This window comes from Podarcis bocagei, assembly GCF_964188305.1.
Source record: "Podarcis bocagei genome assembly, chromosome: 15".
Lineage (NCBI taxonomy): Eukaryota > Metazoa > Chordata > Lepidosauria > Squamata > Lacertidae > Podarcis > Podarcis bocagei.
In genome coordinates this window covers 46,903,124-46,918,586 of record NC_138141.1, presented here as the reverse complement: position 1 = coordinate 46,918,586, position 15,463 = coordinate 46,903,124, and the positions used below count along the sequence as shown (strand labels likewise).

The window sequence follows — 15,463 nt, the reverse complement described above, 5'->3', positions numbered from 1 at the left end:
TTTTACTAATAATCATACTGCTTTATTGTTTTTACAAACAGCTTTGAGGTTTTCTACAATCAATAATTAACAAATCTCCACAGAGTGGCGTCTCCTTTCATTTATGGAATGGAAATTTACTCTGCACGTGCTCAGGGACACTTTCATCATGGTGCTGGGAGGGACGCTCTGCAGAGTAGGAGCCAATTCCTGGGGCCGGTAAAATATTTGCGCCCCCCAGTAAAATATTTGAGGGGGCCGCCCGTCAAAAAAGGTTGCTGGTCATTCATTGCTGTTCAAATGGTGTGCGCGCGCCATGTCTTGTGATCGATTATGCGGGGCGGGACTTACCTGTCCCCATGAGTAGCCAAGGGAGGACAGAGGGCAGTTGCCCCCCTAAATCAAGAAAATTAAAAAAATGCTTAACTAACTGACCAGCTGATTCCGTCCGTCCCCCCAACATCAATCATGGCTACGCCCATGCCTGCCCCCCCCCCCGCACCCTGGAAGGAGGCTGCTGGCACCACAAGATCACCTCTCCCTTCCTCTGTGCTCCACGGGGAGAAGAGGCACACTCACGTGGCCATTGCTCTCGCTGCGGTGTCCACTGAGACAGGCGGTCACTCGCTTGGAGAGGGAGGGGTTCTGTGCTGTTGGAGGAGGACTTGGAGCAAACTCCGCCCCCCCCCCCGAGGTTGGGAAATGAGTGGTTGTGTGTCTGCGAGAGAGTGCGGGCTCATGGTCCATGACTGACAAGGAAGGAAGAGGCTCAGCGAGAGAGCAGAGCTACTTGGCTGGGGAGCAGCGGATGGGGAGCCGCGGGGCTTTCTGAGCCAGCAGCCGAGGATGCCTCTCCGTGGAGGAAGGATGCTCTGGGGCTGTGCAGGGATGCTCCTCTGCCTGGCCGGGTTGCTTCTGCCTCGGAGCGCCGCCCTGCCTGGAGAAGAGCCGGCGCTACAGGAACACCTTGTCCAACACCATCCAGAACTTGGCGCAGCTGCGGGGCTTGGAGAACTTCACAGAAATGTGGGTGTCGCCCGGGGGCGGCTTTCTGTGGGTAGGTATGATGGGAACGAGATGGGTGGGGCTCTGCAACTCCTGCCTAACTCCTCCATGGGTTCCTGGTAGAAGAGCACAGCGGAAGTTGGGGTCAGTGGCATAGCGTGGGTTCTCAGCACCCGGGGCAAGGCAAGTAATTTGCACCCCCTAACCCGTGGATTTTAGCACTCGAGTCTCTTCCGCGCCCCCCCCAGATGTTGCGCCAGGTCAGAAGGCCCCCTGCACCCCCCACACTACGCCACTGCTCCCACCACAAGTCTTCAGGACAGCCATCCGAAGGCTGGCGCGGGGAGAAGGTCTCTCCGCCCCACCGCCAGCCTTCGGAGGATGTCCGAGGACAGTGGGGTTCCTGCTTCCTCGAGGAGGGCCAGCCAAACGCGCCCCCCAAATGTTGCGGCCGGTGCGGCCGGCACCCCTGGCACCCCCCACGCTACGCCACTGGTTGGGGTGCCTTTGCCTCCAGAGAATTTGGACCTCTGACTGACACATTTCTTGCAAAGCAAGCTGGGGAAAAACATCTCTAGGATCACAGGGAGCCGGAAGAGGTTTAAGGAATCTTCCTAAAAGTGAGAGAATGCAAATCTAGCATCTAAGGGGGGTCTTCTATTTTAAAAAACAGAGATGTACACACACGCCCTAAATAAACGTCTATATAATAGGGTTGTGGGCAAGTGTATGCACATATCTTGATCCAGTGCATGCTCTTACAGCACAAAGATGAGTTTGAATAAGCCTCTACCGGATGATGACCCACCCCCATGTGAAATCTTTAAGGGGTGGAGAACCCAGAACCAGAAGCCAGAAGCAAGGCTGGGGCTTCCAGCTCTACCTCGAGGACAGACCAGTTCCCGGCCATCCTGCCTGCCTGCCTGCTCACCGCAAGTCTGGGGCTTCATGCTCCACCTCGGAGGAGAAACGGCTTCCCGGTCTACCCTCCTCGGGGCCGGGAATCACCGGTCCACAAGGCGGGGGGGAGGCCTGGAGCCGCTGCCCGGTCTACTCGCCGGCGGAGGGGGGGAGGCTGTCTTGCCAGTCTACCTGCAGGAAAGCGCAGCTCTGCCGGGCTACCTGGCGTACGGCGCGGAACCGCTGGACGTTCTACTGGGCGCCGGACCTCGGGAAGCACGGTCTACCCGCCGGAGTGACAGGCGGTGGTACCTGCTCTCGCGGCCATCGGCTCCTCTCCGGTCTACCTGCCGTGAAGCCTCTGGCTCGCCGGTCTTCGTCAGAGATCGCGGTGCTTTACGGTCCCCCCACAGGAAAGCGCGGCTCTGCCGGTCTACCTGGCGCACGGCGTGGAACCTCTTCCCGGTCTACTCGGTTCCAGGCCCGGTGGGCTCCTCGCGTCCACGCACACCACGGCCGGCCTGCCGCATGTCCAGCGCTCCTAAACGAAGGAACAGGCTTCTGCCCAGTCTACCTGGAAGGCAGGCAGGGGACGGCCACCATGCATGCCTGCCTGCCTGCGTGCCTGCAAGCCGCAGGGTTTGGGGCTTCCCGGTCCACCTCGGTGGAAACACGTCTTCCCGGTCAACCCTCCTTGGGGCCGGGAGGCGCCGGTCCACTAGCCGGAGTGTCTGGAACCGCTGCCCGGTCTACTTGCCGGCGGAGGGGGGGAGGCTGTCTTGCAGTCTACCTGCAAGAAAGCGCGGGTCTGCCGAACTAGTGGCTTAAGGCGCGGAACCGCTGGCCGGTCTACTGGGCACCGGACCTCTGGAAGCACGGTCTGCCCGCCGGAGGGGATGGCGGCGTTGCCCGGTTTTCCGGAACTCGTCTCCACTCCGGCCTACCGGCCCGGAAAGCTTGGTCTTGACGGTCTTCCTCAGTGATCGGGGGGGATCTCCCGGTCTACCGACAGGAAAGAGCAGCTCTGCCGGGCTACTTGGCGTACGGCGAAGGACCGCTGGCCGGTCAACTCGGTTTCAGGCACGGTGTGCTCCTCGCGTCCACGCCCTGCGTGCATGCCTGCCTCCCTGCCGCTGGCCAGCGCTCCTAAACAAAGGAACAGGCTCTTCCCGGTCTACCTGGAAGGCAGGGAGCGGACGGACACCCTGCCTGCCTGCCTGCCTGCCTGCCTGCCTGCCGCCTGACCAGCGCTCCTAAACAAGGGAACAGGCTCTTGCCCGGTCTACCTGGAAGGCAGGCAGCGGACGGCGACCCTGCCTGTTCGCCAGAAGGTCTGGTTCTGCCAAGTCTCCCTTGGAGGACAAACGGTTTCCCGGTCTACCATCCTTGGGCCCGCGAGGCGCCGGTCCACTCTTTGGTGTGCCTGGAGCCGCTGTATGACGGGTCTACTCGCTGTGGGGGAGGCTTGATCTTGCCGGTCTTCTTCAGAGATCGTGAGGCTTCCCGGTCTACCCGCCGGGGAGCGCGGCTCTGCCGGACTACCTGGGGGACGGAGTGGAACCGCTGGCCGGTCTACTGGGCGCCGGACCTCGGAGAGCCCGGTCTACCCGCCTGAGGGCTGGCGGCGTTGCCCGGTCTCCCTGCCCTCGGCTCCCCTCCGGTCCACCCGGCTGGAGGGGCTTGCCGGTCTACTAGAGTGGGGCGGAATGCTTCCCGGTCTACGGGCTCGCGCCCCCATTGGCGCCTCCAGGTCTACCCAGTCGTTGGACCTCGACGACATCGTCAAGGGTGGGGTTCGTGGCTACAGCTGCCGTAGAAGTCGGTGACTTTTTAGACCGCTGCTTAGCGGCAGAGCAGCAGGCAGGTGATGGATGGGACAGGTGAGGGCATGCATGCGTGCGTCCGTCCTTGCAGGGACGGCAAGGGAGGAAAGTCTTGATGTGCGTGCGTTCCTTTGCGGGAGGACTCGTTTGCGGGGGAGGGAGACAGAAGGGCACAAAATTTCTCTGTCACTCTAGCATACACTCAAACACAGCCTGTCCTTGTGTGCGGGGGAGACAGACAGGGACAGAGAGATGGACACAAAATATCCCTCCAACGCGCACACACGCACACCCAAGAAACCATTCCCGCCCCCCCCCCCATGTGCTGGCGTGTGGGGGAGACAGACCCAAAATAGATCACGGAGAGAGAGAAAGAGTGGGAGGCGGGCAGGCAGGCACACACACACGCATCTCCCTTTTCGCCCGCCCGCCCTAACGATCATGACAACAAGAGGGATACGACGACGACGACGACGACGACGACGAAGAAAACGGCTGCCCTGCCCTTACCATGATGGCCACACGAGGGCGCTCCTAAAGCAAGGAACCGGCGCCTACCCGGTCTACCTGGGAGAAGGCAGGCAAGGAATGGCCGCCCTGCCCTGCGGCGGCCACATGGGGGCGCTTGTAAAGCGAGGGAGGGGTGCCTAGCCGGCCTAACGGGGGGGTGGGGAGCAGGCAGACAGGCAGGGCACAGCCCTCCTGCCTTCCTTCCATCCTGCCTGCCTGATCCCCAGCGCTTCTGAACGAAGGGCCAGGTTCTTACCCGGTCTACCTGGGTGGGAGGCAGGCAGGCAGGCAAGCAAGCAAGGGACGCCCACCCTGCCTGCCAGCCTGCCTGCCAGGCAGGGAGGGGACGGCCACGGCGACGGAGGCAGGGCGTGCGGGACACGAAAGAACGGCGGCCGCACGCCAACGGGAGAGGCGACGCGGAGCCGGCCCTCTCGAACAAACGTACGCCCGACCGACCGACCCAATCAGCCGCCCCCCTGATCGCTTCGCTGCCGCCGGGGAGAACGAGGCCCGAGGAGGAGGCCCGAGAATTAGGCCCGAGGAGAACGAGGCTCGAGGAGGAGGAGGAGAGGACGTCTCGGCTACCTCGCGGCGCGGACGGACGGCACGGGAGCCGGCCCGCGCAGGCAGCCCTGTGTCTCCACAGACAGCCGCGCGGGCACGGAACCCTGACCGGCCGCCGCTGTCGTTCACCCCTCACCGGCCACCTCCGGGAGGCACAAGCACTCACACACACAAGAAGCTCCACACGTTTGTTCTTAAAGGGCATAAAAATAGGCATATTATTTGAATACAAGGTTGTGTTTATATCTAATATTTCACTGATTCCCAACATAAGTTACACAACAAAAAATGCAACATAACATATAACTGCATTGTGACTTGCTATCTTTTTTATTGATTATAGCTTAGTAATTCTTTACTGTAATTGTTAAGTGTAAACTGTTCGATTATTATGCGCATATATTTAATTTTACTATTCTTTTTTTAAAAAATTATATTTTTATTGATTTTCGACCAGAATACATTTATGTACATTTGTTATACAAATAGATCTCATATACAGTGGTGCCCCGCAAGACGAACGCCTCGCGAGACGAAAAACTCGCAAAACGAAAGGTAGACCGGGGCCACCAGCAACCTCTCCCCTTCACCAGCCAGTGGCTAGACCCACACAGGACAAAGCTTGCCCTTTGCCGGCCTTTGCATCCTCCGCCAGCCACTCTTGTCTCGCTTCCGTCAGTCACGCAGAAGCAAGAGGGCAGGCGCCGGAACGGTCTACTGCCACCCCAGCGCCGCCCCACTTGAGAGGACCATGCTGCTGGAGGAAAAGAATGGACCCCTAGACACTAGATCGCTGATAAAGAGCAGGCTGCTTCTGGAAGAAAATGGGAGCATCCAACATCATGCTGGCTGAGTCAAAATAGATGTAACCATTAGGAGTTCAGCGGGACTCCTAAACCAAGGGACAGGCTCCTGCCTGGTCTACCTGGGGGAAGGCAGGCAGGCAGGAAGGCAGGCAGGCAGGGGACAACCATCCTGCCTGCCTGCCTGCCTGCCTGCCTGCCTGCCTGCCTGCCGCTTGGCACTCCTAAACCAAGGGACAGGCTCCTGCCCGGTCTGCCTGGGGGAAGGGAACACAAGCAGGCACTCCGGGTATCGGTGGCGCCCAGGGCATGGTGGAGGCTGGGTGCGCAGCTGGGCACCGACCCGGGGAAATATACTTCATTTGAAGGGAGGGGAAGCATTGCTTAGCCGTTAGAGCACCCCTTGGACCTGGCGCCCCCCCCCCCGACCTCCCCTCAGGCTGGTACATGAGCTCCTTGGAGCAGCGAGCCAAGCCGCCTGCCGTCCCTGCCCGACTCCTCTCCCCGACCCCGAGTGTCGTGGCCTCAGGTTGTGAGCTCCGCGCCTGGGTACAGCATGGCCGAGACAGGTAAGCTTGGGGCAATGGAGTTCAGAAATCCAACAGGCCCAGAGCCCCCTACTTGGCCTTTTCCCCGGTGTGGTGGAGGAAATGCCCCCTGGCCCGGTTCTCATAGTTCCGTATCAATATCACTTAATACGTTTCTAAACTGCAGTACGTATCGTATCATATAATTTCTATTGATTGATTTCTAGACTACCGACCCGCCTGCTGGGGTTGGCGTGAAGAAATACCATCCTGATCATTCTTATCATGACATTTACTGGTGCCCTGCTTCCCATCCCCTTTTGGGGACTGATAAAAACGAGAGCGACTGAGACCAGATGGCAATCCGCAATCCACGCAGAGTCAGACTAGATGACCCCCCCAGACCCTCACCCTTCCCCTGCAGGACTCAACGGGAGCTTCACATTGGAGCTGAGCCATGGCGAAGCTCCGCCTCGTCCTCTGGCGCCTGGCGCCCCCTGCTGGCCTCCACCAGAAGAGTCCCGTGCGCTTTCCAGGTGGGTCTGGAGCTCCTCGCTCTCGCCGGCCGGCTCCTTCACCGGAGCATGTCAAGAGCGCTGTCTCCCCCTCTACAGGTGACCTTTTCCTCGGTGGTGAGCGTGGCGCTGGACGATGTGCAGTTCAGGAACTGTGGCCCCCAAAGTAAGGCTTTCTTTTCCGCCTCCCCCAAACCCAGCCAACCAGATAGACTGCCTCTGGGCTTGGAGGTTCCCCTTTCACCATCCCAACATTTCCAGGTCCCCGGAGCTGCGCCCCAGACGAGCGCCCATGCCTACCAAGCAGCTGCGTCACCCCTGCCCGCCATTGTGATGGCACCAAGGACTGTGGCGATGGCGGCGACAAACAGGGTTGCAGTGAGCATTCGAGGCCAGGGGAGGTGTGGGCACCACTGGAAGGGGGGAGGGCAGAAAAGGCACCCCTGGGACCCACCCACCTGCCTTTCTCCCCCAGAGACCTTCCTCTCATGCTTCTTTGAGGAGGGCTGGTGCAGTTGGGCGGCGGATGCCAACCAGAACCTTTCCTGGGCGAGAAACTGCAGCTCCCAGGCGCCACCGTCCCCAGCCCGCCCCACCCGCGACCAGACCACCAACACGCCGGAAGGTGGGTGCTGGTTGTTAATATGTAGAGGATGTCAGCAAGGCTGAACCTTTCCGTAAAGAAACTATTTGAATCAAGTCTTACCAATTTGGGGCATGTGCAGAGTTCGGCACTGGGTGCTTTCTCTCTCCAGTTGGTAGACATGACAGCTGACAGCCTTCAGTTCTCCACTGGGTAGACTGAAGAGCTTTGTGATCTACCTGAAGGGGATCAACAACCCAGTCTACCCAGAGCCAAAGGCTGCCTGGTATGATGTTCTGAACTGCAAATCCAAAGGAGGTCTTGTGGGAGTGGTTGGGTGCAGGCGTACCACAGATGGAAGTCAAACTCCAAAGTGATCAGTTCTAGTACTTTATTAAAAGCTTTATTACAGCAAATCAGTCTGCCAGGCCTCCCACCCTTTAGAGTTGCAGGACAGACACCTCAGCAAGGAGTTGGCTTGTCCGCACCCAAGCAAACTTTCATACATCTGTATACACAAAGCAGCATTCTTCACTTCGGCCAGGACTTCCCATCACTCCACTTGACCAGATGAGGGCATAGGTGGCAAATACCAAAGTCTTATAGCTAGCTCCTCTTTCTGGACTCCATGCACCCGAAGCCCCCAGTTAAGGATAGCATCAAAACAAGCCAATTAGCTTATACGAGCTCATCACTACAACAACTACCTATTAATTGTGGGGTTATCTTGACTACCAAAATGGTGTTTGCAGAGCTTCCAGAACAGTTCACCTTTGGTTCAACACAACCCACCTCTTCCAGATAACCCTAACAATCTACACGCCCAATCTTCCGCAAGTTCCTCGGGGTCTAGAAGGAGTGGAGTTATGCGGTGAATCTGTTACTCGGCTTGCAAGAAAAACCCACAACAGCAATGCAAAAATATGCAATGAAGCAATCTCATAGTTATAATTGTAACAAAAAACACCAGTAAGTGGTGCCACCCCCTGCAAGTCCTTGGAAGCACCCCTGGACCATGGTCCTCCACGATTCATGTTCCAGTCAGGCTACCTTGGCACAATCTTGATATAAAGCATGCACCATCTTATTTAGCTAGACTTATCTGAAATATATGTTCTAATACACAAATCATTTTTATTTAACAGCTTGAAATATCACAAAAAGCCTCCATGTCCGTGTTCTGGTCATTTGCATGTAGATCCAACATTATATGAGTCACCGGTTGCTGCCAAACAATAAGTCCAGTCATGGCAGAAACTTCTGCTGCCCCAGTGAGAATTCACGACCGCCAAGCTCCAGATCCACGTGAAGTACAGGAACATTCTGGCACAGGTATGGATACAGCCAGCAGAGGAAACGTAGGACCAATCCCAATATCCACTCCAGTGGCAGCCTATTAATGAACAAACAAATATTGGTTAGGTGCTCAGAGAATAACTTGCACCTAAATATTAGTAAGACAAAGGAGATGCTGTTGGACTTCCGGAGGAAGAGAGGGGAACCAGCCCCAATGTATATCTAGGGGGGGTGCTGTGTGGAGAGAGTCCCCTGCTTTAAATTCCTGGGAGTTTACCTTAGTGAGGACCTCACTTGGAAAATCTTCTACCCTCGGGCAGGAGATATAGAAGTATAATCAGTCATACCAACAGGCTAAAAAATAGCTTCTATCTGTGGGCTGTTAGGCTGTTGAATGGAAAATAACATAGCAAAATTGACTTGCGAGGTGGTGTGTTGTTCGATAAGCACACAGAGTGCAGCAAGATTGTTTGGGGGAGGAGGCTTGTTTAATTTCATTGTACACAGGTTATATAATGACAATAAAGGTATTATTACTCTGGGCACATCATCGCCTTGTCCAAGCTGGGCTCAGAACTTCAGTGGTGTGCAGGTGAGCTTCTCCCAGCCTGGCAGGAAAATTATTGCAGAGCATGGAGGATCAGATTTACTTCTCATTTCACACACACACACCCCAAGTACTTGCACTCATTCCAGGGCTCACCCAGATCTTGGGGTTATTGTACCATAAGTGCCAATAGGCATCCAAAGCCCCAATTCAGTGGGGACCACAGCAGGAGCTGTACCTATCAATCCTTCTCTCAAGACACAGAACCTTCTGAGGCTCATGTAGACAACTGTGCAGCAGGCTACACTTTCCACACTCAAAGAACTGGAGGAGCACCCATCACCCCCTTAGCTTTTCCACAGGGGATCCCTTTCCAGTCTTCCAGTTGTTAGACAGCTGTAATGCATCTTCCAGAATGGGAGCCCACCCCTTCAGGGTTTTGGATGACCCAGGCAGAATTTGGATTTGCTGTTCCAGTAATCCTGAATTTCAGGAGCTTTGACTAGATGATTCCTGGTCTCTTACAACTCTACTATTCTATAATCCATTCATGCATTTTGTGGTTCCAATGCATGATACCCGCTGCTAGGAAAAACAGCAGCTCCTTTGAAGAGCTGAGTATCCAACCTCACAGCCCTCACGTAGTGGTGGAACATCTGGCACTATGTGGGCTTACCATCAATACCAGAAGTTCCTAATGGTCTCCCTGGAGAACGTCCCCAAAAGAAAGTGGTGGTCAATGCTAAAATGGCACTAAAGAGGTCAGGCAAATGGAAATAGCTTAGGATCCCATTCACCACTGAGAGAAGAATGGCAATCCAACCCCTTGAGAGGCTGCAAGGGAAATCTTGAGGAAGGGTTCCCTGAAACCCCAACACAGGGTGTTCAGACTACAGACTGTGGTCCTACCCTACTTTTACAACCAGCTGTCGTTAGAGTTGGAGGGGTGCAAATGCTTACCTGCATGGACCACTGCTCAAGGGCAAGTAGAACCTGGCTTGGTCTTCCGGCATCCAGACTTGTGGCGTAGTTTCACAACAAGGTAAATGATGGAGGTCCCTGTTTGCAATGGCTGAGATGGAGCATACGGAGCCTGCATAGAGAACACCTTCATAAATTGCCTTTAAGCAGGTTGGCAAGCAGTCCTTAGCTGGGAACTTCCTGGCAAAGGAACTGGAGGTAATGGAACGTCACTTCAGAAACAGAGGAAGCTTCCTGCATACAACAGGGGCCCTGAGTGAAAGATGGATTGATGAAGCAGGGGAGCACATTGATGGTGGGGGTTAGAAGAAGAATAAAAAACACCAAACCAAGAGGCATGGTTGCACGTGTTTTCTGTCAGGAAGGGATTACTTTAATTCCATAAAACTCTGGATAATTGTGCTCCCAATATGAAAACGTCTAGCCAGAGGCAGAAGACTTGACAGACTCTGCAGAGGTGGATGCCATATATCTGAGACCCTGAACCAATACAAGGGTGTTACAGTAGTCTACAGACACTGTGCAACAGAAACTGCAAGTTACATGTAACTTCAGTAAGAGTGCCATGGAGTGAGCATAAAAGAACTGTTGCCTTTAGGAATAATAGGAAAGAAATATCTCCAGGCTCCATCACCATGGGTTGTGATCGGAGGGCTGTATGCTGTATGCTTACAGCATTGTCAGATAGAAGAGAGCAGGATTAAAAACTAGTGCTACAAAACACACCATAATACAAAATAAACGAGTCACCCCCCCCAAACAATTTTCCCCCAAAAAATAAATAAATAGCCTAATGCCTTGTCCTGCCTCAGCCGGCACCTAGCAGTTGACTTAGAACTGGTGCAGACCATAGGAATCTGACTGTTTAATTAAAACAAAGCATCGCGAAGGCCAGCGGCGGGTGTTGATGGGATCTGATTTCTGCCCAGTGCTCTGAATGTCAAAGTGAAAAAATTCAATGAAGCGCGGGTAAACGGCGGGAGTAACTATGACTCTCTTGACCCAGCATGACTGGGTCTATGGCTGCACAAAGTTCCTGTCGGGCAGGGACTATCGCAACTCCATACGGATGCGCATTAATGCGCTTCTGACCAGGTCCCGCTTGGCTAGGGGACGGAGAGCTGACCGGCTATGTCGTGGCGGGTGCCAGGCGCCCGAAACTCTGAACCACGTCCTCCAGGTCTGCTACAGGTCTCATGCGGCTAGGGTCCGCCGGCATGATGCTGTAGTGAAATATATCGCTAAAGGACTTCGGAGGCAGGGGTATCACGTGGATTTAGAGCCTCACTTTCGAACATCAGAAGGTTTGAGGAAACCCGACATAGTAGCGAGTATTGGACGAACCGCATTGATAGTCGATGCCCAGGTGTTGGGCGAGCAGGCGGACCTGCGGAGGGCCCATGCCCAAAAAGTCCAGTATTACGCGGGGAACACCAGTCTCCTGGAGTTGGTAAAAGAGCGCTACCAAGTGGAAGACCTGAGCACCACATCTGCAATGCTCTCCTGCAGGGGTGTGTGGAGTGACCGCTCGGCAGAGGACCTGCTAGCCCTTGGTATTGTCCGGAAACAAGATCTTAGGGTCCTCTCGTCTCGGGTGTTGATTGGTGGCCTGTATGCGCACACGGTCTTTAACAGGACTACGGCTACCCTCGGTACTGGTTTTTGAGCACCCAGGAAATTGCCCAGGCCGGCACGGGTCTGCTAGAAAAGAAAATCCGTACTTCTGCGGTTAAACAGAAGCAATGTCTGAGGGGCGTGGAGCCCAGATGATGATTAAAAAAAATTAAAAAAAAATTTAAAAATGTCAGCTGCTGATCTGTGATGTTCTACTGATCGATCTTTGGTGGTCTTTTCCACGTGCCTATCCCTACCTCCTCGTGGTGAGAGTCAGGCAACGTCTTTAGGCGGCTAACAGGGAAGGCTTATCTGAACCTCTGGGTCCGTGCCAGAGAGGGTCAGTTTACCCTCACCCAGATCCCTAGAGGATATGAATCATTGCAATGCAAAGAGAGGTGGCGGGTCATCGGACCGTACCACCCGGGTGAGGAGCAGCTCCCGTGCTGCTTGGCCTGGTGTAGTTCCTGCGATGGAACAACCAGTTTTCGTATGTGAACACTCAGATTGCGAGAGAGCCTTTAACACCAAGAGTGGACGTGGTGTCCATCACCGACGAGCCCACCCAGACTGGTATGATGCACAACAAAACACGCATCAGGTGAAAAGGAGATGGACCCCCGAGGAAACAGCACTGCTGGCTAAAGAGGAGGCGCAACTCCTAACCTTGGGGACACGCCATATGAACCTAGGCCTGATGGAGAAATTTCCAGAGAGAACAGCTGAGGCAATAAAAGCCCATAGGCGCCAGCAGGCCTACCAGGAATTGGTTGCAACGTATATCCAGGAACAGCTAGAGGTGGTAGACGGACCAGCCCCTCAACCTGTGGTGGAAGCTTCGAATACCCAGTGGCGTGACAGGCTGATACAACACCTGCAGCAGCTCCCCAGAATGCCAACCACCTCGGAACACCTCGTGCGATTGGAAAGGCTGAGTCCCACCATCGGGTCGAGGATGCTCACCGACGTGTATGAAGAGCTGTCCCTGGTTGTGTGGGGCACGCAAGGTATGCAACCCTGGAGGGCGCAGAGAGGGGAACGAAGTAGCCAAGAACAACAGACATCCAATAGGCGGAAGAGGCGAGAGCAATATGCCAAATTCCAACATCTATGGCATAAGAGTCCCACTAAATGTATTAAGTGGGCTCTTGATAAGAACAGGGACATGCCAATAGAAAATGACGCGAGCCTCTTTCCGTATGGGGAAAAGCTAATGACCAGGGCTCCGGACTGCTCACCTGGCCCTGGCCCCAGGAGGGATGTTATAACATCCTTATGGGAACCCATGACTGCTGCTGAGATAAAGAGAGCCATGCCATCCGTCTCAACGGCACCAGGACCTGACGGAATGACTGTGGAACAGGTGAAGAAGCTGCCTCTAGGTGCGCTGGAGCGGCTCTTCAACCTAATAATGGTATGTGGGAAATGCCCCCAGTCGTTGCTGGGGGCTCGAACAACACTGATTCCCAAAAAAGATCATGCTCAAGATCCGGGGGACTTCCGCCCTATAACTGTGTCCCCAGTATTGACCAGAGTCTTCCATAAGGTCCTGGCTGCGTGGTTGACTCGGGAAGTCGACCTAGACCCAAGACAACGGGCCTTCCAGCAGTTCGATGGGTGTTCCTAAAACATCTTCCTCCTGGATATGGTACTCCGGAACCACAAGCAGCGGTCGAAACCGTTGTACTTGACATCCCTGGCGAAAGCGTTCGACTCTGTGGCCCATAATACCATCAAGGAAACCCTTCAGATGATGGGGATCCCCAACCCAAAGACACACTATATAAGTGATGTCTATGACCGGAGTACCACCGTACCTTCGTGCGGTGGTGCGACCTCCCAGGAATTTCACCCCAGGTGTGGGGTGAAGCAGGGTGGCCCCATGTCACCCTGCATATTTAATATGATCATGGACCGTCTCCTTCGGAAGATACCGAAGGAGGTAGGGGCCGACCTGGGAGAAGGCGTGACAGTGAACAGCGTAGCCTTTGCAGACGACCTGGTGTTTGTGGCGTCTACACCAGTAGGGCTACAAACTACCATCGACATAGTGGGTAGACATCTAGCACTATGTGGCCTCACTGTAAACTCTGGGAAGAGCTTGACAGTATCATTGGAAGTCGTCCCCAAGGAGAAGAAAACGGTGGTGAACCTGCGGCAGGTAGTCACCTGTAACAGCAAACCGTTGCAAGCTCTCAAGCGGTCGGACCACTGGCACTACGTGGGCGTGCCCTTCAAGCCAGAAGGACGCATGGCAATTCAGCCTCTGGACCATCTAAAGGAGCTTCTGGACACCATTGGCAAAGCTCCCTTGAAGCCTCAGCAATGGATGTTTGGCTTTCGTGCCATCGCTATACCATCAGCTCTCTATGGGCTCAACCACAGTGGGACTGCTCAACAGAGTGGACCGCTGTGTGAGGACGGCAGTGAGAAAGTGGCTAGGTCTCCCGGATAGTACGCCTGTTGTGTACTTCCACACTAAGGTCAGTGACGGAGGCCTAGGAATTCCGGCGATGCACTGGATGATGCCACGACTTCGTAGGGATCAGCTCCTATGACTGCCACTGGTAAGGATGGAGCAGTCTACATCTGGGACCTTTCTGAGGTGGGAGCTCTCTGTTAGAGGGGCGGCTACTAGAGAAGGGAAATTGCCTGTTTACAGCTCAGGCACAAAAACGCCGATGGGCCAGTCTCCTCTACCAATCAGTGGGTGGTTGTGCATTGAAGGAGTCTGGGAAAACCCGTAGCCAGCACAACTGGGTGCACTAAGTTCCTGTCGGGCAAGGACTATCGTAATTCCATTCAGATGCACATCAATGTGCTTCCGACCAGGTCCCGCTTGGCCAGGGGACAGAGAGCTGACCGGCTAGATCGCGGCGGGTGCCAGATGCCCGAAACTCTGAACCACGTTCTCCAAGTCTGCTACAGGTCTCATACAGCGGCCTGTCTCTCCTGGATCAAGGAATGGTGTACACTACAAAACACAGACCTTCTAGACCTGGAAGGACATTACAACCGTTATGGCTGGCATGCCTGCTTAAGGTTATGATAAAGTTAAGATCCACAAAAAATTAATAATCATATTATAAGGAAACCTTTCTATATGGTTTGGGAAAATACAAAGATTTGCTTGAACCTAAAACTCTGTGGTGGATATCTCCCCTTGAAGCACTAGCAGTGAAGAAGAAAAAATATGGAAGGAAGAGGAATGAAAAGGCTCTGAAGAAATGAGAGAACATCTGTCAGGTTGGTTACAATATCACCAACTTTACGAGGTATTTAAACTAGAGAAATGGTTTTGCGATGGAACCCTCTACATTGGAAAAAGAACTGATCAACTCTAAAGTGAAAATCCTCTCCAATCTGTAATCCTCTAAAATCTGTAATGGTCAAGTGGGCTCAAGATTTTGGCTATAGTATCCCAATGAATGCCTGGGAAAATCTATGAAGTTCACCGCATGCTACACCTTGAAAGAAAATTTTATGTAGATGCAATTCTGCTGGTACGTAACACCCCTAAAATTATTCAAAATGTATAAGAACATTTCAAGTAAATGCTGGAGATGTGGGGAAGCGGAAGGCTCAATGTTACATATGTGGTGGACCTGTAAGAAAATAAAGGAATTTTGCAATGTAATTTATAATGAGCTCAAAAGAATTATGATGGCATTCTTCATTTTAAAAAATGGAGGCTTTCCTCCTGGGGATATTAGGCCCAGACATACCTGTGGACGAACAGGTGGACCTGCAGAGGGCTCATGCTCAGAAAGTCCACTACTACGCCGGCAACACTAGTCTCCTGGAGTTGGTTAA

The 15,463-nt window shown here is 54.1% G+C and overlaps 1 protein-coding gene and 1 long non-coding RNA gene across 3 annotated transcripts; one reads left to right on the top strand and one right to left on the bottom strand.

Moving 5' to 3' along the window:
- The first annotated feature begins 6,137 nt into the window (after positions 1 to 6,137).
- Positions 6,138 to 8,183, top strand: LOC308574064 (apical endosomal glycoprotein-like). 2 transcript variants are annotated; one of them, XM_081171517.1, is made up of 5 exons: positions 6,138 to 6,156; positions 6,342 to 6,650; positions 6,729 to 6,795; positions 6,891 to 7,007; positions 7,105 to 8,183. In XM_081171517.1, exons 2-5 carry the CDS (start codon positions 6,471 to 6,473, stop codon positions 7,296 to 7,298), a joined length of 558 nt encoding a protein of 185 aa, XP_081027643.1. In that variant the 5' UTR covers positions 6,138 to 6,156; positions 6,342 to 6,470; the 3' UTR covers positions 7,299 to 8,183. The 2 variants fall into 2 exon arrangements, with proteins under 2 accessions (XP_081027643.1, XP_081027644.1); XM_081171518.1 differs by lacking the exon at positions 6,138 to 6,156 and having other exon boundaries at positions 6,163 to 6,650.
- A 143-nt stretch (positions 8,184 to 8,326) lies between these two features.
- LOC308574066 lies at positions 8,327 to 10,713 on the bottom strand. The gene is made up of 2 exons (XR_014002329.1): positions 10,016 to 10,713; positions 8,327 to 8,605 (listed from the first exon to the last, which is right to left on the bottom strand). It is a non-coding gene; the product is annotated as an uncharacterized lncRNA (long non-coding RNA).
- Positions 10,714 to 15,463: the final 4,750 nt, after the last annotated feature.